The sequence below is a fragment of the Elaeis guineensis genome, chromosome 4 (genome assembly GCF_000442705.2).
Source record: "Elaeis guineensis isolate ETL-2024a chromosome 4, EG11, whole genome shotgun sequence".
Classification (NCBI taxonomy): domain Eukaryota; kingdom Viridiplantae; phylum Streptophyta; class Magnoliopsida; order Arecales; family Arecaceae; genus Elaeis; species Elaeis guineensis.
In genome coordinates this window covers 41,324,707-41,347,118 of record NC_025996.2, presented here as the reverse complement: position 1 = coordinate 41,347,118, position 22,412 = coordinate 41,324,707, and the positions used below count along the sequence as shown (strand labels likewise).

The 22,412-nt window shown below is 33.5% G+C and overlaps 1 protein-coding gene across 1 annotated transcript; it reads right to left on the bottom strand.

The window, feature by feature from the left end:
* Positions 1 to 7,913: 7,913 nt before the first annotated feature.
* LOC140857328 (uncharacterized) lies at positions 7,914 to 9,782 on the bottom strand. The gene is made up of 2 exons (XM_073256115.1): positions 9,761 to 9,782; positions 7,914 to 9,655 (listed from the first exon to the last, which is right to left on the bottom strand). Exons 1-2 carry the CDS (start codon positions 9,780 to 9,782, stop codon positions 7,914 to 7,916), a joined length of 1,764 nt encoding a protein of 587 aa, XP_073112216.1.
* Between the last annotated feature and the right edge of the window lie 12,630 nt (positions 9,783 to 22,412).

Genomic DNA, 22,412 nt, shown 5'->3' with positions numbered 1-22,412 from the left:
TAGTCGTAAGAGCCAACTACCAATTTCTTTCTCTCCCTCTTGCTCTGATGTAGAAAATGAAACATTACTGTTTGAGCTTCACCCTGCCATCTTGAATTTTACAGCCAAATTTTCTACACCTATAATAATTTCCCTTGAGTTTATAATTTTTCTTCTAATTAAGATTTTTATCCTTATCATATTCTCCAACTGATATTTTTCATGACTTCTTAAAATTATTATTCCACTTCTTATTTTTATTTATATTTTTACTATCAAAAAATAAGGCCTCTTCTTTTTGAGGAGATATCATCAAATCACGCATCTGAGTATTAAGTACTTCTTAGTTAACAAGTATATTTTTCAGCTCTGCTAATGTAGGTTGTTGAGCCCATTTAGAAATAGCTAGTATATAAGCATCATACTCTTTATTCAAACCTCGAACTAATAGTCTATACCATTTATTTTCATTATAATGAGATATTGGATCAAGCATGCCAAGCTCATCAAATAATTGCTTTTCTTTAATAAAATATTGGAAAGTTGTAAGATTATCTTGTTTGAAAGCACCAATCTCATTATCCAAAAATTGAAATTGAGCCTTATTGGTCTTTAAATAGAGAGCAGTAAGAATATCCTATATCTTTTTCAACTACTCTATACCTTGAATATGCTATTAAGAATTATCATCCACATTCATTAGAAAAATAAGAACTACATTTATGGCTTTGATCTCCCATATTTTCCTTGCTTCTGCATTATCCGGAGTTTCTGGTGGCTTCACCATATCTGTTCCATCCATGATCTTCTATAATTTTTTTCTAATCAAATAAGAACTGGATGTAGTCCTTCCAAAATACATAATTGGTGTTGTTCAATATTTTGATTATAGTAGCTTCAGCCATAATGAATCACCAAATAAAAGTCCACATATTTGCACCACCACAAAAAGAATTACTAGAGGCTCTTCAACTACACCAAGTTGCTAATGCATAGATTACCAATCTCCAAGCTTATGGCTTTAATACCATATAGAACGGCATGCTATACATAGTAGATCAATCGTACCGATCCAAGATCCAAAACAAACACTAAATAAAAAAAATATTTGTGGAGAATAGTGAGAAAAATAATAATTATGAAAGAATAAAAATTAAGAGAAAAAAAATAATTTATTTAAAGAAGAATAAATACCAAAACTTCATAAAAATGCCTTACAAAGGAGTCTCCACATACATAAATAATCTATCATCTCTCTTTTCTCCACACTCTTCTCTATGGTTTTCTACACACTAAAGAAATAACAAGGGTCCCTTTTAAATAGACCACCATATGGGTGAGAGTTTGACTCCTACCTTGACTTAAAAAATAAAATCCACTACAATACAAACTCTTGGTCCTATTTCAAATAGAATGCACATAATAAATAAATAAATAATAGAGTCATAGTTGGAGATGCAATGAGTCTCAACATGCTCTTCCGCAATGATAGCATCAACCATGATTTCTTGATTCCATGAAGTAGGTGTCAATCTCTCTCACCCTATCATGATCTTTCTCTCTTTTTTTCTATGTTTCACAATTACTGTTGATCTCTTTCTTTTGGTGGTTTCAAGCATCAGAGGGGGCTGTGGTCATCCAAATTCTTTTCTAGCTAAAACTTGAAGGAGGTAAATCATTCTTCCCTTAATGTTTTTCCCTTCTACTTGATGTCTTGAAGCTTAAATCATTGTATTTTTCTAATTTAAATGATGAATTAAATTGAATTAATTTGATGCTTATTCAATAATTTGTCAAAATTAATTGAATTAATTATATTTTTCATGGGCTGGTCTATTAATTAATGAAGATGAGCATGATGCTCAATGAGTAATTTGGCTTATTAGATGATAGTCTTAACTGAAAGTTTTCCTAATTGTCTTTTTGCACTATGGTCAATGAGTAATTTGGTTTATTAGATTATAGTGCTGAGTCAAAGTCTTCTTAATTGTCTTTTTGCACTATGATAATTTTCTTGAGTTATGATGGCTAATGAGTAATTTGGTTTATCAAATTACAGTCTTGAGTCAAAGTCTTCCTGATGGTCTTTTTGCACCATGACTATGTACATGTCACTCTCATTAACTAAGAAAATATGTACTACATTTAATCTTATGGGAAGATCTTTGTTTGCGTATAGTTTTGTCAGTTAACTTGAGTGGAGAGTGAAAATGATAATAAAATCATGGAATCTTCAACTTTTAGGTCTCTTCTCTGTGAGAAACATAGCAAATTTGGAAGCATATCCTATATTTTTTTTTCCCTGGTCCTCGCCCCAAAAGATTTTTATTCATGAAGACATAGCATTGTCCATGCATTGAAGTCTAGAAATCCTTAGCTGTGGCAAAATATTTTTTTAAAAAAATTTTTTGTCATGAATTCATCACAAATCCTTCACAAATTTCTATCATAAATCCATCATAAATTGTGTTGGATTTCATTTTGAATATAGTTTATTATTTATGATAGAAATTTTTGTCGCAAATATTTGGGACGAAAATTTCTGTCACAAATATTTTCAGTGACTAGGTTTTCAATGATGGATTTTTTCATCACAAAAATCATTTGTGACAGATTCGTAGGTTTCAGTGACGGAAGTCACTAAAGCCTTATTTTCTTGTGGTTAGGGATGGCAATAGGGCGGGTAACCCACAAATTCGACTGCTCCAACCCATGATGGGGCAGATAAATAGATCGGCTAAATAGGTCAAAGGATGGGCCAGTCAAAAATTAATAAAACCATTGGTGAGATGGAGCAGGTCAAGGTTTGCTCTTGCCCCGCCCCGCAAACCCACCCCATATATGTGAAAAGTCCAAAGTACCATTAGTTATGCGCGCGCACACACACATAATATATCTATACTGTTGGATCTTTTTATTATGATCACTTTATAATAATATAAAGATCTAGAAATTTTGACAAGAAATTTATTTATAAGATAAGATCTATTAATAGATAAAGATATATAATATGTCAGTGGCGGATTGGATTGGGGCGGAGCGAGTTGGGTTGGGATGGATTGAAGTGGATTTTCATGGAGGGGGTTAGGATCCAAGTTTTTGAAAATGTTAAGGGTTTGAATCAAGTTTATAAACTTATCAATGGTTGATGGAGCGGAATGAATCCATATACCTATCTCATGGAGCGGGTCACGAAAAGGACTTATCTGCTCTAAACCTGCCCCATTGCCATCCCTACTTGTGGTGACTGAATTGAAGATATAAATCCTATGACAAATTAGACAACACAAAGCCACAAAGCAAACAAGTGGATAGCTTTGGGGAGTCTGCAAGTTACCATGCTGTTTCTTTTTCCCCATCCCCTTATCCTTGCTTGGACGGAGAGAACTTGTTCCAACGGCTGAAGGGATAGATGCTCTAATATGTTGACAAATAGAATTCTTCACTCTCCTAAATATTATCTTTCTGAAAAAGACATCCCATTTATTGTGCACTGATTTGAACATATGAGAAATAGTAGTATGGGAAAGGAACCACCGGTCGCAGCTCAAAACATAGAAAACATGATGACCATAGGTTGTTTTATATGGATCCTGGTTTGATCATAGACATTAAGGGCTCGGAGAAAAACTTTTCTTCCTTGGAATATTATTTTTAGCTAATTTTTAAGAATATGATATCTAAGAAAATGATTTTTGTATATTTGGTTTATTACGAAAAGGTGGCTTAGTCTATAGTACATAGTTTATATTTGGATGAGCATCTATATTCCTAGAAATATTATATAAAATATCTATTATATCTTTAATACAAGAAAAAATCTGATCATGTTCTAATCATTACCATTACTTGTAAATAAAAAAATTTTGATGGTTTAGGGTATTTTTCACTATCAATCATGGTATGGGAGTGTTTAAGGCCCTGTGATGGATAGAATATTTATTTCAGTTATAGATTTTTTAATGACTTAAAAGAATATTTTCGGAAGAAAAAGAATCTCCAATTTTCATCCCATAGAAATTCCAAAAACCTATGTTCTACATTGGTTCTTCCTTCCGATAAAATATGAAAATTGTATCCTTATGGGACATCTCTTTCCAATTTCCTATTTAAAAACTCCAACTAAACAAGATACTTTTCCACTTTTTGTTGGCTATACTTTCCCTCTCCACTTCCTGTGAACCAAATGAGTCGTAAGTCACAGGGCCAATAGATAGTGCACTTGTTTTCTAAGGACAAAAACAAGCTTCTTCTTTGTCTTTCTTTAGGGGGTTTTTGGTTGGGGAGAGTTGGAGCATGAAATGGGAATAGGAATGGATGACTCCCATTCCAGTCATTTGGTCGTGGAATTCCTATTTTGATTTCGATTTTAGGAGGGGATAGGAATGACCCAATCCCTCCAAAACCTAATTCAGGCTTCCTCTCAAGGGTTCAAAACACATTCCGCCGCACATTCCACCCCATATGCCTCACACCCCACATATGGTCATGTCCCAGATGAATATCTTCCTGCCAAGGATCGATGTGACATGGGTGATGCTGTTGTTGATACAATCAACAAGGATATCTGTGATGAGTTTGTGTGGCACCGGAATAGTTGCTATGAGCTGAGAGAAATTCCGGCCGACAATGTGAGTAGCTATGGCAATGGTGGGAGGAAGTAAGATAAGAAATACTGGCTTGGCAACTAATGAAAAAAAGTGATCACCATCGACATGATCTAGTCAGTGTCAATGTTATCATTGAGGATGTAGTAGGGACCATGGTAGGTGGTCACTGAGGGGGATGAGGAGATGATGGTAGAGCAAGGGGTGGTGGAGAGGAGGACCTCCTATTACGGCTAATAGTGGAAGAACCCATGGGAGGCTATGGGCGATAGAAAGAGAAAAAGAAAGGCTTTTTTTATTTGTTGTAAAAGGCCATGATTTTTAATGACCGTGTGATGGCAAAGTTAGGATCCATTAAAATTTTATAAATAATAGTTACCTTTCGATTATTATTTATAACCATGATTGTTATGGAAGCAGATCATATTATATTAAAAATATTAATATAAGGTATCAGTGCAATTATCATGTGCATAATGACCATGCACGAAATAATCTTCTACACTATGATTTGTGAAAAAATCAATTTCAAATGTTTGGCGGCTTTATGACAACCTAGAATAAAAGAATGAAACTATAAATATAAGTACACCAGTCCACATCCTAAAACAATTATCATCCCAAGAGATCAATGTTTGAAATGGTTATAAATTATGTTCAATTTGAAGTCCCTCAATATGTATTTTTAATGTCAAATAAGATAAATTATCAAAAAGAGATGAAACTAATGAATTTTTGAGTATTTCTCATTCAAGGATAAAAGTGAAAATTAGGGTTCACTGCAATTCATATCTTTAAATAAACCAAATAGCAACGATCGAAACCATTCATTTCGATTCTATTTTTGATTTTGATCAAAGGATATGGTTATTTCAATTCTCATTCCAATCTATTTCGATTTCTGTCTGTAAACCAAATGCACCCTTCTAGTAATCATGCTTGTGTTATCAAAAACAAAGGAAAAAGAGTTTAACAACAAAGAATATAGCAAGATGGTGAACCTTTCTTTCACATCTCTAAACTTGATGATTATCTAAATAAAAATTTATCAACTTTATGTCAACTCAGACTTCACATTTTATTTGAGTTATCCAACTATACATGCACATGTGTGTGCATGCATGTGTGTGTCTATATATATATATATAGTGAAGGGCTCATAGCTCGATACGTGAGGTATTGTCTGCTCTGACCCATGGATCTCATGGTTTTATCTCTCAAATTCTAATCTAAAAGGCACTTCACATTGAAAGAATGGTTTCTTCCTGTATAAACTAGAGTCTTCTTTGACTCATAACCAATGTGTGATTAATGATGTCCTTTTTACACCATAATATAGCCCCCTAATCAAGGAGTTTGTGCATGCACAAGAGGTGTCATCCTTCTTATTATCACCACAACCCTCCAGTTAAGGTGATGTAAGGGGTCCCACAGTCACAAAGATGATCCTTTATCTGATGCACCACTGTTACGGCCAAGGGCTCATGACTCAGCAGGTAAGATACTGTCTGTTCTAGCCCATAGGCCCTATGATTTTGTCTCTCGGATTTCAATCCAAAAGGCATCCCATGTGGCAAGAATGGGATTAAGAATCTATACAACTATATTAAATTCTCTCCACACAATTTTTCCAATAAAATTCTCTCACAATTCATGCTCTCCCACATTATTCTCTCCTACAGAAGATTGCATCCGAATAAATCATGTACCTTCTTGTCCTTGTTAAACTTTTCATGCTACCATCCATGCTCATTAAAATCTTGTATCTGTTTTCTATTGTGTTAAAATTCCTATTCAACTGTCTATAATCCATCTACATATCCTCCTGAGCTGTATAAACTGTTTGGTATCAATACTTATTTTTTATCTTCAAAGTTGGCAACCTTCGCATCAAAAATAAACTTATCTTTTAATTGCTTAATCCTATTGCAGTAGTCTTTTTCTTCAAATTCATTTTTTTCTTACTTCGACCACTCTAGAGCTCAGCAACTTTCATTAATTCATCTATCTTACTGAATATTGTATGCACATATGCTCTGATATATTCTTCATTTTGAACTTTAAGTCCATATACTATAAGAAATATGTGATTTAACAAAAAAAGTTTTGCAACAGACAGAATCTATTTTTAATCCATTGTTAATTTTTAATCCATTGTTAATCGACAACGGATTTACAATGGAATGCTTAATTTTATTGCTAATTTCAAAAAAATAAATTTACAAAGACTTGCAATAGATTAGACACGAAAATTTTGCAATAGAATAAAAATGGATCTAAAAATAGTTACTAAATCTCATGGAAGGTTTTCGCGAAACATTGACAATGGAATTGCAACGAATTAGCAACAAAATATTGCAACGGATTTACAATGAATTCAATTTCCATTGCTAATAGTTGGTTAAAGAAATTACAGATTTTTTTGATTAGCTTACAATGGATTTACAACCAAAGTTATTTTGTTGATAATTTGGGAATAAAAAAATTTGCCACAGAAATAAAATGACATCGTCTTCGTTGCTAATTTGAAAATAAAAGAATTTACTAATAAGCGATTTGCAATGGAATTACAATAAAATTTTAGTACGTTGTTAATTTAAAAAATAAAAAAAGTTTACTAGAAAATAGTTTTGTGACTGAATTTCAATGAAATTTCAATCCATTATTAATTTAAAAAAATTAAAATCTCTAATATTTATTTAATCTCAAAATGTTCTTCCCAGACATCTCAACGGGATAATTTTATACTATTTGATTTATTCTACAATAATGACAAAGAATAAAGAAAAATCACATAGCGTAAAAGATGACAAGCTTGTGGGCTTATAGATCAAGCAAAGCTTTGAGATAGAGCCAACTTTATAGCATATCAAGAATAACCAAAATTTTAACTCCTTAATTTGCTAAATAAGCAAATTATGCAAAGTTTCCTGCACCTATGAGTGCAATCTTCTGATCTCAAATGCATTTAAAATTCACATAAGTTCAGGCCCTCATTCACATGAGCTTCGTCCTCTAAGCTCAAATAATTTAAGCATGATATACGACTGACCTTCAAACTAATTAGCAATTCTCTCTTCATAAATTAAGTGAATTAGTTTGAACATAATTATTTTATTAGAGTAGTACAGGTACAGTTTCCATGTGTAAAAGTAGAGCTTGAGTATACATAATCTATTCTGAATATTTCTACAATCACTTCTAAGAAAAAAGGAAAAAAATTACAAATACAATTCAAGGTCACAAACTGTCACGTTGTAATGTTGTGTACTTTAAACTTAGTGAAAATTGTTGCCAGGACCATGTAAACCACATTGAATACTTGATCTATATGTTGAAAATAGGCTCTTCTCTATTTTCTATTGAATAATAGTGGCCAAAGACAATCCAGAAACCTACTGCGAATCGTAGCCCCATGCCCATATACAACCACTCCATTTCAGATCCGTCATCCATAGCATTATCATTTTCTTCATCCCCCCCAATAGCATTTGGACCTTGGATTGTCCCTTCATCTATGCACTTTTGACTTAATGGGAACCCGCAAAGATCAGGATTACCAGCATAGATAGATGAGTCAATGAAAGTCTGAAACTGATTACCTGATGGAACTTTTCCTGATAGATTGTTATATGATAAGTTCAAGTAACTCAAAAAAGTTAGATTAGTCATGCTCGAAGGAATTCCACCGAAAAGATTGTTTCTTGACAAGTCAAGCGACTCCAACTGTTGCAATGCACCAATCTTTTCTGTGATCTCTCCTGTCAGATGATTTTCAGACAAATTTAAGCTCATGAGTCCAAAAAGGCTGATCAGCTCTTCTGGTATCATTCCAGATAAGTTATTATTTGAAAGGTCCATAATGATCACAAGTGGAAGCAATATGGCATACTCTATGTATATTCCTTTTATGGTCACTTGGATGTTTTCATTGCAATGAGTATAATTTTTTAAAATGGTTCCATTCATCTCTCCTGACACTTTCATGGCAGTTAAGTTTCCAAAGCTAGAAGGGATGGTTCCTGATAAATTGTTACTGATCAGATCTAGGATTTGAAGAGCCTTTAGTCTTGATAGATTAGGAGGAATATTTCTAACTAGCTTGTTTGATCGTAAGCGAAGGATCTTCAAAGACAACAAACTTCCTCCTATCCAAGTAGGTATTTTACCGGTGAATCTATTCTGTCCAAGATCAAGAGTATTTAATCTCTCACAACTCTTCAAGGATGAAGGGAGTTCTCCTGAAAGATTATTATTACTCAAATGCAATGATTCGAGAAAACCTAATGAACAGATTGATGGAGAAACACTTCCAGATAGATTGTTGCTTGAAAAATCCATGACAATGATAAGGGAAGAGTGGTTCCAGCAATCAGGGAGCTCACCCAACAATAAATTTTTTGAAAGATCAAGAGCGCCATATCGAAGATGACAACGAGACAAGAGAATTTCACCACTTAAATTATTTGTGGAAAGAGAGAGATATTCCAAATCAGGCATACTTTTGCCAATGTCAAGATGAACCGCTCCTGAAAATGAATTGTTTGATAGGTCTAGTAACCACAATCTTAAAGAATTAAAATTTGGCAAAGGTCCCTCAAAGTGGTTAGACCTCAAATTAAAATAACCAAGGTTGATGAAGTTTGTAAGATCGGGTACACTGCCAGTGATCCCATTGCTGGAGATATCAAAGTACCATATCTGGGAAAATGACCTCCAAAACCAATCCGGTATAGTGTCTGAAATTCCTGTGCTAGATATGTCTAAATGGCTAACGTTTTTTAGCATCCGGAGCCATGCTGTGAATCGTGGTCCCAGCTTGTAAGAACTAATAACTAATCCCTGAAGCTGAAAAGGGGGAATCCAATCAGACGTCAGATTCAGAATTAATTGATTTTGTGATAAATCTAGAATTTTCAGTTTGGTGAAATTGGCAAACCGTTCTTCAGATATGACGCCCTCCAGAAAGTTCTGATCGAGGAATAAAGCAACTAACTCCGCTAGTCTTCCAAGACTTTCTGGGAAAGTCCCATTCAACTTATTCTCGGAAAGATATAATACTTGAAGTGCTGACAGCCTTCCAAGTCATGCATGAACAGGACCAGAAATTGAGTTGCCACTCAAATCAAGATATTTGAGCTTTCTGAAGTCTCCCAACTAGTCCGGCAAATAACCGCCAAGCTGGCACTCCGCCATCGCTAAAGTCTCTACGATGTTTTTCATGCATCCAAAAAACACTTCTTCAAATTCATGCAAATTTTTGTTGATATTAATCCCTAAGTTCAACCGGAATTTTGCCTTCAAGAAATTGATTACCAGATAGATCAAGGGCCTTGAGAGAAGCTAGATTCTTAATTGCAGGCGGAATGATGCCCCGAAAGAAATTATAGCTAAGATCAAGGTACTCGAGGCTGCTTATGTTGAACAACCAACCAGGTATCGTCGAATTAATGGAATTTTCAGAAAGATCAAGAACAGAAAGTGAAGTAAAATTCCCATGTGAAAGAGAGAGCGAAGTGGTGTTGATGCCACAGAATTGTAAGTGTACCTCAATAATAGAAGGGAGCATGTTTAGTGCTTCAGCCAGTGAACACCTTTGAATTTCACACCTGTCATATTGAGATATCGCAGAGAAATCCAGATGGCATTATCAATGATGAGAAATCCAGATGGATTGTCATCAATATCGCCATAAAAATGATAATAATAATTATAACTGAGATCGAGATATTGGAGACTTGATAGATTCCCAAGCTGGTGTGGGACCAGCCCGCCCAAATAAGCCAAGGAGAGGTTAAGATATTTGAGCTGACGGAATGAGCCCATGAATTCTGGGATACTAATTCCTCCAAAGTCGTTCATGCTCAGGTCAAGATAATTCAGGTGTTTCAAACCAAGTAAGGCAGGCCTCAACTCACCTCCCAAGCACCACGTGTTGTTTGGAGGATAGTATTCGAAGCATGATGGGTTGCGGAGGTCTAGCTTGACAACATGGCCCGTTTGGTTGTCACAAGCCACACCTTTCCATGTGCAGCAGGCGTCGCCCACCCAAGAAGATAGCCTGTTGGAGGGATCTTTGAGGCCTTCTTTGAACCCAAGAAGAGCATTCCTTTCGATGGGTATGCATCTCGGGATTGAATCTCCGTTGAGTTTTCTCACTCGAGCACACAGGAAAGCAAAGAACAAAAGTAGAAGTTGGGTTCTTTTAAGATCCATGAATTTATTAGTTGCTGTGAGATGAAGTAGAATGATCTCTTTATATTAATTATTAGCAGGACAGAAAGCATCTTCCATTGCCGTCCATGACCAACCAATGAATTGGTCTCTGAATATTCCACCTTGGAATGTAAGGTCGAGCTTCCCTCCACAGCGCGCATGACTTGTTAGCAGTCAAAAGTCCATGGGATATTTATGAAGATCTCTTGCCACACCACACGTGACTTAATTGTTGTCAAAAGTCCTCGGGATGGTTATGAAGACTTCCTTCCAGACCACACATGAGTTGCGTTAGTCTAGTGGTCCAGGTCTGTGTAGGGGGCAGAGGTGATGTCGTGTGCATGTAATAATGCAGTGCTGCGTCGAATGAGAGATGGGAGAAATTAAAAAAAGGGAGAACAAATAGAACCAGATTTTATTTAGACTTCTTTAAGGCGCGTTTTTGGGTGTACTCTAGTATCGAAAACAAATTCCATGTCTAATTGTCATATTTAGCAAAAAAATCTAACAAAAAAGCAAATAATATAAATTTTCTTACGTCTGGTATAATCAAAAAAATTGAACGTAGGAGTTGATCATGTTAACTTAACCTTCTTGTCTATTTATTATTTTCTTTAAGATGGTTATCTTTAAAGAGGAAAATCTTTGATACGTTGGAGAAGATTTTTGTCTTTGCAGTGATACAAAAATCGTTTCTTGGGAAACCTTCCATGACCTACAACTAAATTGGCCTCTGTCTGAATTAGGAGTGCAATCGAGTCGAGCCGAGTCAAGTAGTTGGAAGCTCGAATTCTATATTTGGTCTCGAAACTTAGCTCAAGCTCGAGTTCAGCTAGATGAAAAATAAGCAAAACTCTAGATCAACTTGATTCAACTCGAATATCAACCGAGCTATGCTCAAACTCGAATTCAAACTTTAGCCTATTAATAATATATATATTAATATATATATTATAAATAAAAATAATATTGTTAAATATATGTGTAAATTCGAGTAGGCTCATTAGCTTTCGAGCTGAGTATCGTGCTACCCGCGCTTGACTCGAAAAGCTACTCAACCTCGACTCGACTACTCGAGCTCGATAATAATTGAGTTGGGTCGAGTTTAGACTCAAATCGAACTCGAGTAGCTCACGAGCAGCTCAACTCATTTGTAGCCTTAGTCTGAATTCCATCTTGAAATATAAGATTAGAAGCTTCCAAACAAGGCAAACTATAAAAGTCCATTTTTATTGGGGATAATCTGACATAAAAAAATAAATTATATCTCAGATTCTCATATTTGATATGAAAAATGAAAGAGAGAGTAAAAAAAAATTGATGGACTCCATGTTTATTTTTTGAAGAGGGAAGGTAAAATAAATATATAGAAGTTGATATTTATTAAATTTTTGAGTGATGATAATCCATACTTAGTAAAAATATCTCCAATAAAACTGCATATGTAATTATTGAATTTGTTCTGATGTCTTTCCAAATTTATTCAATAAAAAACTTTGACAAAAAAATTAAGATGAAGATGGCATTATACAAAAGGCTATTTGATTATAGTCATTATATAAAATTAATTAAAAATAATAATACTATCATAGTATTAAAAAATTATTTTATGTTGAAGGATATATTTATAAATTTGATCATATTCATATATAGATTTATCTCCAATCAAATGTAGTAATCTTTTTTCAATATTATTTTTCAGAATAATTTTTTTCACCGATCAAATATAATAAAAATTATTTTTTTATAATTATTTTTTTGATAAATAATTTTTAAAAATTATTAAATTATTTTATAATATGATATATTCCAACTAAATAGATCCTAAGCACTACTTACGAAACCTCTTCTTTTCCATGCCACATACGACTTCTCCTGCGTGCTTGGTCATTGGTTAAATACTTTGCCAAATCGTACCAGAGCCAGTTCAAATCCTGCAAGGGCTAGAATAGCTGAGTACTTCCACATGAGGCATATATTTAGTCCCTATTCAAGTACACGATGGAGAGACCTTGGTACTTATGCATGATTTCTGTGCTTAAATGGCTTGTTTTTCCAAGTCCAAGTTGGATTTTAAGGATAATGGGCTGACGGCCATGCACCCGCATGCACTCAGCTTGCCTCGATCAATTGTACCCTGTGCGTGGCATACACAGCGCTTATGTGCAGGGACGGTAGCATGTTTTACCACACCTCAAGTTAAATTTAAAATTTAAATTTAAGATTTAAATTTGATTTCAATATATAACATAAGCGTTGTGGATAAAGTTTAGTTCTATATTGAATTTCTTAATATTACACTAACTTTGATATTCATTTAACATGCAAGTGCTGGCAAGCCTTTATGAGGTGCCAGCAATATCAAAGTTATTGATGTCTTTATAGGCCTCTTCGGTAGTTATCTCGATCGGACCTATAAAAAAAATATAGATTCAGAGGCTTAGCATCATTGGTTCTAAGTCTATTGTGGCCTTGTGCTGCTGCTTAGTCTAAAATAGAGAAAGCTCCATTAAATTTTTCTTCCTACACATTTTAATTTATTTTTCATTCATTCTCTTTTCAATATTTATAATTTTTTGTTTGGACAATTGAAAGCATTGATTGGATCAAACCTCACCTACGATCACACCAGAGGATGATCGAATTGAGTTGGGTTGCTATATCTTAGAAACGATCTCACCATAGACATACATGAGTTAGACTAATTTCATTTCTAGGATAGTGTTCCTCAAAACCTTGATCCAAGCAAGCGTTCAATCTTTTGATCTAAAAAAATTGTTATAAAAATTTAAAAATACTAATTTTTTCAATATTAGCAATTTGTAGGCACCACATTCATTAACCAACTAAAAACGAAATTCATGATTAAACTAGGAATTGCTACTAGTTGTTTATTTGAGTATTATATTAAATATGCTTTAATTGTGCAGCATCAGAAAGCTTTATCTCCATTATAAAAAAGTTGATTTTTTTTATAAAAAAAATCAGCTTTTAAAGAAATTTTTTTTACTCTGAAAAATATGAAAAAAAATCATTCTATTTGCAGCTTTACAATATGTGAACAAACTAAAATCCTTTTGGTTGCTATTTCAAAATCTAAGTTCTTAAAAACAAAATCTTTGATCTGTACTTCAAAATCTATGCAAAAAATAAATTGAAAGTCTTAAAAAAAAAACTATGCTTTCTACTTTAAAATTTGCACAGAAATTTAATTTACTTCACAATATAAATCTTATTACCAGCAATTTAAAAACTATGAAAAAAATAACTGAGAATTTAAAAATGAAATCCAAAAAATTACTGCTCTAGAAACTATGTAGATAATTAGTCCATTTTTAAAACTAAAAATCTAATAATTTCTGCTTTGAAAACCATATAAAACTTTTGTTTAGATTTCCGGCGTAAAAACTCGTTAGTTATTGCTCAAAAATTCATATAGAAATTATTACATTAAATTAGAACAAAAATTCCTTTTTTGCTGCTTTAAAAATAGTGGAGAAATGTATAAAATTGCAATATAAATCCAAAATAAATCTTTTCTAATGTTCTGATAACCATGTAGAATTTTTTTTAATTCTTCAATTGAAAAAGGAGAAATATATAAATCTTTCTCAAAATTTTAGATTTAAAATTCAAAATTAATTTGAAAATAATTCATAGTTGAATTCAAAATTTGAAACACCTTATAAACTTGCACACTATTGAACTTTAATTTAGGCTTTGAAATATAGCATTATGTTTATCTCATTACTTAATGCAAACATCGCTTAGTTGTGCTATTATTGTTTACTGTTTAATTTTGTGCATTTTATATTTTTAAATTTATAAATTCAGATTACAATAATGATTCATCCACCTATATAGATCTCAAAGCGGCTAGTAGATGATCTATATTATTCATCCATGGCACAAATATCAAAGCATCCATGTGAATGATCCAGATTATCCATTCTTCTACATAGGTCTCAAAACGATCAGTGGATGATCAAGGTTATGCGTCCACCTACATAGATCTAAAAGCAAATGTGGATGATTCAAATATTCATTCATCTACATAGATCTTAAAGCAATCGTAGATAATCTAGATATTCATCTGCATGTACCACTATAAGAAATCTGACTATTAGTGACGGCTAATTGCCATCGCTAATAATCGTTTTGCCGTCGCTAATACTATTTGCAATAGCACCCATCGTTAATTGTTGGTCGGAACAATCCCAGTTGCTAATTGTATCTATTAGCGATGAGTTTTTTAGTCACCGCTAATATTTGAGATGAATAATTTTTATCATTATTTATTTTTTATTTTTAAATCAAATTTTAAAAAATTAAAAAAAAATAATGGCGGCTATTTTGTTGCTAATGCTATCATTAATAAGTATTAGCGATGGCTTAGGTCATCGCTAATACTGTCAGTAATAGTTAATTTTATTTTTTAAAAAAATTATAATAATATTTTTTAAAATTTATTTTAATTAATCATAATCAATTATGATTTCTAACACCTGTTATAATTAAAATCCAAAAATAATATGACAATAACAAATAAAAATTAATTATATTATATTAAAAATATAAATTTTACAATTTTACAAACAGTATCAAAAAAAATATAATACATCAAAATAAAAAAAAATTAAGTCTAATCCTCCTTCTTGTCCTCCTACTCTCCAATAGCTGGTAGATGAGAGCCGGATGTCCCAACATTCTGAAATGAAGAAAAATAAAATATTATTAATAAATTTTGATATTGAGATATATCTTTCGATATAAAGTCGTATCTTTCAATACACTTCTTCAATTCTCGAACAGACTATTCCTACATATTTCATTCGATGATACGAAGCTATAGACATCTTTGACTCATCAATTAGATTATTAGATTGAATTTTTAACCATAGATCCCCTTCTCCAACTCAAGCCTAAATATATGAAGCTTCTAAATATGAAAACTTAAAATAAGTAAAACAATTTACTAATAGAATTATCTGATGTGATGGTTAGGACAACGAGATCAGCTGGTCGCACAGCTGTGGATCTTGAAGAATCTCCACGATCGTATTGCAGATGGTATCTCAAAAATTCTTAGGTCACTGGCTCAGAAGCCTCTACATGACCTTCTCTACGTATGCATCACTTCAAGTCTGGAACATCGAGACCTGTGTGTTAGAAAATATGTTCCAAAAGCCAATCATCAAGCTGATGACGGTTGAGCAACCAAGTATTGTAATTGATTTATTAATAAATAAAATATATTTGGTATTTTCATCATAAGCTTTCATCTTCTAATGAACTCCGTTGTTATGATGAAGTCCTTAGGACTATTCAGATTCGATAAAGAGAGGATTTATCGATTAGTCCTTAAAACTGTTCACGATCAAATGATAGGCTGTTAATAAGGATGACAGCTTCTATCGAGCATAGGTCGCTGTAGGCCATATGGGTTGGTTGTCCTCTTAACCAAGGAGTGTGGAGACACTAGTATGTCATACAGATAAGATGTAAAAGTACATCGTTATTGAACGTGACCAACTTCAGAGCATTCTACTGTCGAAAATATTTCTGATGGGATATAGGTATAAGTGTCTCTTAGACCTGAGATCACCTCAGTGACTTGCAAGCAACTCACTGTGCTTTGGTACTGGACTAACTAAATTTTTAATTCAGAAATGGAAGGCTTCTGGGCACAGTCAAGTACTTACGAAGTCAGAGTGTGATCGAGATGGGATTGACCACTCCAAGAGTTGGAGAAGAATGAGTCGCTGTATTTCAATTTAATAAAATCTTGGTCAGGTCAGGGTAATCCATCAGATGAATTTGATATTTTGAAATACAATGTGGACAACCTGATCAGAGTTGACAGTTGAACTCTGAGATGTCCTATGATCATTTTGGTCAAGGAGATGAATTATATGAAAACTATATCCGCATGGGTTCTAAGGATGTTGTTCTACACATTCGACCTATCCGATCGTCGGGTACCATTGCTAGATGGTCACTTCGATTGGTACAAAAATTTATTTCTATACTACCGACTTAGGTTTGAACCTATGAGGTCACACACATTAGAGTTCATAATCCGATCGGATGGTTGATCAACGATTAAGAATCATTCTAGGGTTAAATGATCAATACGATTGACATTTAACCCAGTGCAAGTGTTGCAGGAGGATCGATTAGCAATTTGATTGCTAATTGACTTAATTTGATTAAGCCAATAGGTTGAGATTAAGTTTAATTAAATATAATTTAATTAGATTTAGTTTGAACTTGATTGGATCAAGTCCAATTGATTTATTGGATAAGCCAAGTGCAAGAAAAAAACTAGTCCTAGTTCAATTAGGACTTGGATCAATCTAATTTCTAATTTGATTAAAAAATTAAATCAGATTTAAATCTAATTTAATCTTATTAAATTAGATTTTTAATTAGGTTAAGACCTATTTTAATTGGATTGATCTAATTTTGATTTGATTTGATTTGAGAAACCAAATTAAAACAAGTCATGAGTTAGAATCCTAGTAAGACTAGGATTCCACCTTGCGCCACATAACCCCCCACGCCCTCTCTCTTATTCCACACCAATCTTCTCTTATTTTGTGTGACAAAAGCCCTCTCCCAGGTCTCTCCCATGTCCACAAAAGGTTTTCTCTCTTCTTTCTTACATGAAAGGTAGTTTGGATCAAATCAAAGAGGAATAAGTTTGGATTTTGAATTCTATGAGATAGAGTTTTAGAAATCCAAAACTCTTTCAATTTTGCACCAAATTTATCCAAATTTTTTTTAGAATTTTTGTGACTTTTAGAGTACATATTGTGTACCCTTTTCTGATAGTCCATGCATAAAAATAAGGAGGAGGTGCTCAAGAGTTGGGCGCCCCTTATCTTGCCATGTTTGGATAAGCCTTGACTAGGTATTTGACCTAGACAAGGACTCTATCATATCTCTCTCTATAAAATAAGTTTTTTTATGAAAGTTTTGAAGAAGACAGAAATTTGAGATACCTTTGGGCCATCAAAAAATCAGAGAGAAAGACCTTTGGGTCATGAAGATATAATAGACACAAGATAGGGTATCTAGAAAGAGAAATGAAAAGAAGAAGAGGGTCTTCTTCTAGGGTTGTTTGTTTTCATCTCTTTCCTTCCTCCATCTTCAGTTTTCTGAGAGTGTCTCAGATCTAAAACTCCTCCTCCTACTTCTCATCTTTAGAAGAGCCCAAATCAAGAAGAAGAAGGCACCTGATCAACCATCAAAGAAGGATCAGTGCAGTACTAGCATACTGTGCTGATTTTCTGAAGCGGGACTTCTGATCGAGATTCGTGGGCTCGTGTGGACGACTCCTAGAGGTCGGATGCATGTGTGGCTTACAACATCATCCTCAAGTCTGGATCAACGAGATTAGAACGTCTAACTTGCAAGGTAATAGATCTGATCTATTGTTTAATACATACATTAGATGTAGTATAGAAACATATTGATATAATCAACATGTAGTTCATGCTCTATATATTTTAATTTTTGATTTAATGCTATGTAATAATCATGTAATAGGATCTTAGATCTAGAAATTTTCTAATTTTAAAAAATAAATTTTAATTTATTTTAGTCTTCTGTTGTATGATCTTGAAAAAGTTTCAAGATCTAACCTTGAAACCCTAGATCTGGTTCCTTCAATTGATATCAGAGCCTAGATTCTTCATTACATGATTATTTATATATACTTAGATTATTTTTTAGATTAGATCTAATTTATAATCTAATTATTAAATTTAAAATTAAAATTTTAGATCAATCACGAATTGCAAGGTTGTCCTGCTGTAAGGTTTACCCCTTACAGTGCAAAGGTTGTCCTAGTTCGTGTAGATCTGTCTTTAATCATAAATTTGTTAGATATGATGTAGATTAAATTTATAATTTATTAGATTTAAAATATATTTAAATTTAAAATAAAATCTCTTTGTTAATAATTTTTGTGCAAAGAAATTGTTTAAAGTTGAAATTATTTCAATTACATGAACCTGTTTAGATTAGATCTAAAGTAGTTTCATGTTTATTTCACTTGCATCTTGATTATGAATCAAACATGCAATATGGTTGGTAGAATCATATTGTAAAATTATTTTATAAATATAAAAATTATTTTTTGAAAAGTCGAACCCAACCCTCAGCCCAAAACTTAATTAAGAATTAAGAAGTTGTTTTGATTAGGTTCTAGGATTGTGAATTGAAGAACCTAAGACACAAACCATAACACATTGGGTTAATGGGTTAGTGGGAATTAGGTCCATTAATTGGGTTAGACCTATGGTTAGATTAAAGATGGACTTAATTAGAGAATTGACTAAATCTAATCAATTGTTGTCTTAGATTAGGTCAAAGATTTTCTAGATCAATTAAAATAGTTGTAGTTAGTCAAGTCCATGTCTTTAACGAGAACCAAATGGACTTGATTCTTGGCTAAGCGATCTAGCACGAACTGTTAGGTTGATCTAATCGAAACTAATTAAATCAGTTGGTGTCTAAGGTAAACCAGACCGGTGGTTTTTAATTGGGAGCCCGCTTACCTGACCATTTCTGATGGTGTCTAAGGCAAGCTTTGGCCGACCCTCCCACTGATCGAACTTACCTGGCCTCTTGGTGAAATTATGTTTTGATCGGATCACTTGACTATTCGAGCTGACCCATGTCAGCTAGGTAAATCAGTGTGACTGATTTAGGTACTCCTAGATCAGCCCTTTTAATGGTCTCCCTTAAGCTGACTTGGTGAAGCCAATGGGAGGATCATGATATGCTGGTTCATCTGACCTCATCCTCTAAATCATTTAAATCTTCTAAAATTATTAGGTCCTTAAAATGATAAAGTTATGGAGATAACTGAGTCATAGCCTCTCATTAAGGTGTTTGATAATGAGTCCATTAACTCAATAATCATTGCAGACCCAAAGGCCTGGTGATTGTTGACTAATAGAATTATCACACATCATATGACAACTTGAAAGGATGTTGCCCAGCTATGCAACCCAAGAGGGGGGGTGAATTGGGTTTCTAAAAATTTTAAGCTTAACTTATGACTTATGAGAAATGTTTGACAAAGCTAAATATATAGGGAGAGTAGAATTAATTCAAGACTAATGGCTAAGAGCAAGAATGCAAGAGAATAATGAAGAGTTAAAGAAGAGCAATTAGACGCACCACAAATAAAAAGATTTATAGTGGTTCGGTGCCAACCTTGCACCTACGTCCACTTTTCAAGCTCCTACTTGGAAATTTCAATCCACTAATCTTGTATTCAACCCGAATACAAACGTCAGAAACTCCGACTCTAGCTATCCCAAGCTAGTCCACTTATTTTTCGGGTACAAGCCAACCCAATACACTCTGATTCTAGGTTCGGATCAACCTTCTCTTATTTTGAAACCCTTCCAAAACAAAAACAATAACTCAAAATGAGAATAACAATCAATAGCACAAATAAATACAAAGAAAGCTCCTTTAATGAGCGAATATGACTTTAAATACACTTTACTCAAGAGAAGAAGACCTTTTTTGGATTTCCTCAAGATGGTTGGAGACTTGAATGTGCACTTGAGGAGTTGGTAAGCTTGGATTAAAGGCTTCTTGAATGCTTTGAATGAGCTCTTGCTTAGGGCTGAAAAGTTTGCTTGAAATCCTTTTTTCAAAATCTCTCTACTTGAATGCTCTTTTTGATTTCCTCCTTTTTGTCCCTTTTATAGCTTTAAGAAATAGTGAAAATCATTCTAGACTGAAAAAGAGTCGTTAGACTGCATTAAATGAGTATTAAAAATATTTAAAACGGGTTAAAAACTAGTCATCATGAAAAAATCCTGTCACAGGGGTCGACTCATGAGTCGACTCATGCCTGGGGGTCGACTCATGGGTCGACCTCTGTGGAAAATCATCACAGAAGTGAACGAGATCCATGGTTCTGTAAAACTGGCAAAAAGACCCGCAGAGGTCGACTTATGAGTCGACTCATGCCTTGGGGGTCAACTCATGGGTCGACTCACAGGTTGTGCCAAGTCTGTGCCGGCCAGGAATTTCAGCATGCCAGTCATCTCATGTGCCATGAGTCGACTCATGGGTCGACTCATGATTTTCAATCATGCATATCTTTCAAAATACAAATCTAAAATCAATAAAATTTTTACCATTGGATCATAAATCTTTTGTTCTATCATTTGATACTATCAAATCAGAGTTTTAGTTAAAATTATAATTTTACCCCTGAAGAGCAATAAGTCTTTTTCAAGTGAGAAATATTAGTATCCCTTCAACTGCTTTGTAATCATCAAAATCAATCTAAGGAGCAACAATCTTTCCCTTTTTGATGATGACAAAATATTTGAACAAATGCATTTATATGAATCAATGATCATGAATTTCAAAGGAATAAAATGCATTATAGGTAGTTTGAAGATAAATAGGAAATTTACAACCAACTTATAAGTGTATTTGCTTGAAAAGAAGATTGATTCTTTTGGCATGTGATACATGTGCCCATTTGCATAAATAATTTGCCTATTGCTTGATGATTTGAAAATTTGCTCATTTGATTATGTGATTTTGGTATCAGAGTAGAAAATTTATTTTTGTTATCAGAGCAAGGCAGAATTTACCTTATGATTTCTCATGTGCTCATTTGCTTGTTTTTCAAATTTTTTGAAAATTCGCTCATTCTCATTTGATTATTTAGTTTTAGTATCAGAGCATATTTAACAATTAAGTGTATCAATGCATGTCTAAGAATTAATTTTTAAAGCATGTCTGAGCATGTCAGATTTTAAAATGTATCAGAGCATGTCTAATTTTAAAGCATATCAGAGCATGTCTAAGAAGTAATTTTAAAGGTTGCTCATTTGCTTTGCTTAGCAATTCATTCATTTTGTTAGCAATCTTGTTAATTTCTTCCAATTCACTCATTTTATTTTTAAGTTTTGTATTTATCTTTCTTTTGATACTTTTGCTTAGCAATTCACTCATTGTATTTTTAAGTCATTTAATAATATTGCTTTTGATATTTTTTTTTAATTTCTCCCCCTTTTTGACATCATCAAACATTGTTAACTCCCCTCTTTTTTTGAATACATTTTCTCTTTAGTGTTTCTTCAAACTTCTTATGCTAATCATTAATGTCTACTCCCCCTGAATACAGCAATCATTAAACAAAAATGCCATTGATACCATACATTAAAAGTCAAAGAGTAGATATATAATCAAAAGATGATTGATTCCATTACAAAGAGTAGATATATAATTAAAAGATGATTGATACCATAGTTGTTTCAATACATATTTCATAATATAAAAGTCAACTAGTTAACATCATTACATGGCCCAAGAGATAGATCCTAGAATGAAACAAAAGACAAGGCTAACTACAAGGATCTAGTGGAGCTCATGACTCTATGGATCAGAATCAGATGTATCAGAGATGGGGTGGGGAGATGATAGATCACGATCAAGAGCTCGTCCTCTACCCCGTCTGCCTCTGCCACGAGTGGAGGTGCTGGCACGAATAGGTGGGCGAGATGATCCTGAAGGCTGAGAGGCCATAGACTGGACTGCAAGAGAGAGCTTGATGGAATCAAG

Bases quoted from the DNA above. Each gene is read 5' to 3' on its own strand.
- LOC140857328 (XM_073256115.1), bottom strand. From the start codon at position 9,782: ATGGCGGAGTGCCAGCTTGGCG. The intron at 9,656-9,760 runs GTTATTTGCCGG...GAAGGCTGTCAG, and splicing joins GGCGGAGTGCCAGCTTGGCG to CACTTCAAGTATTATATCTT.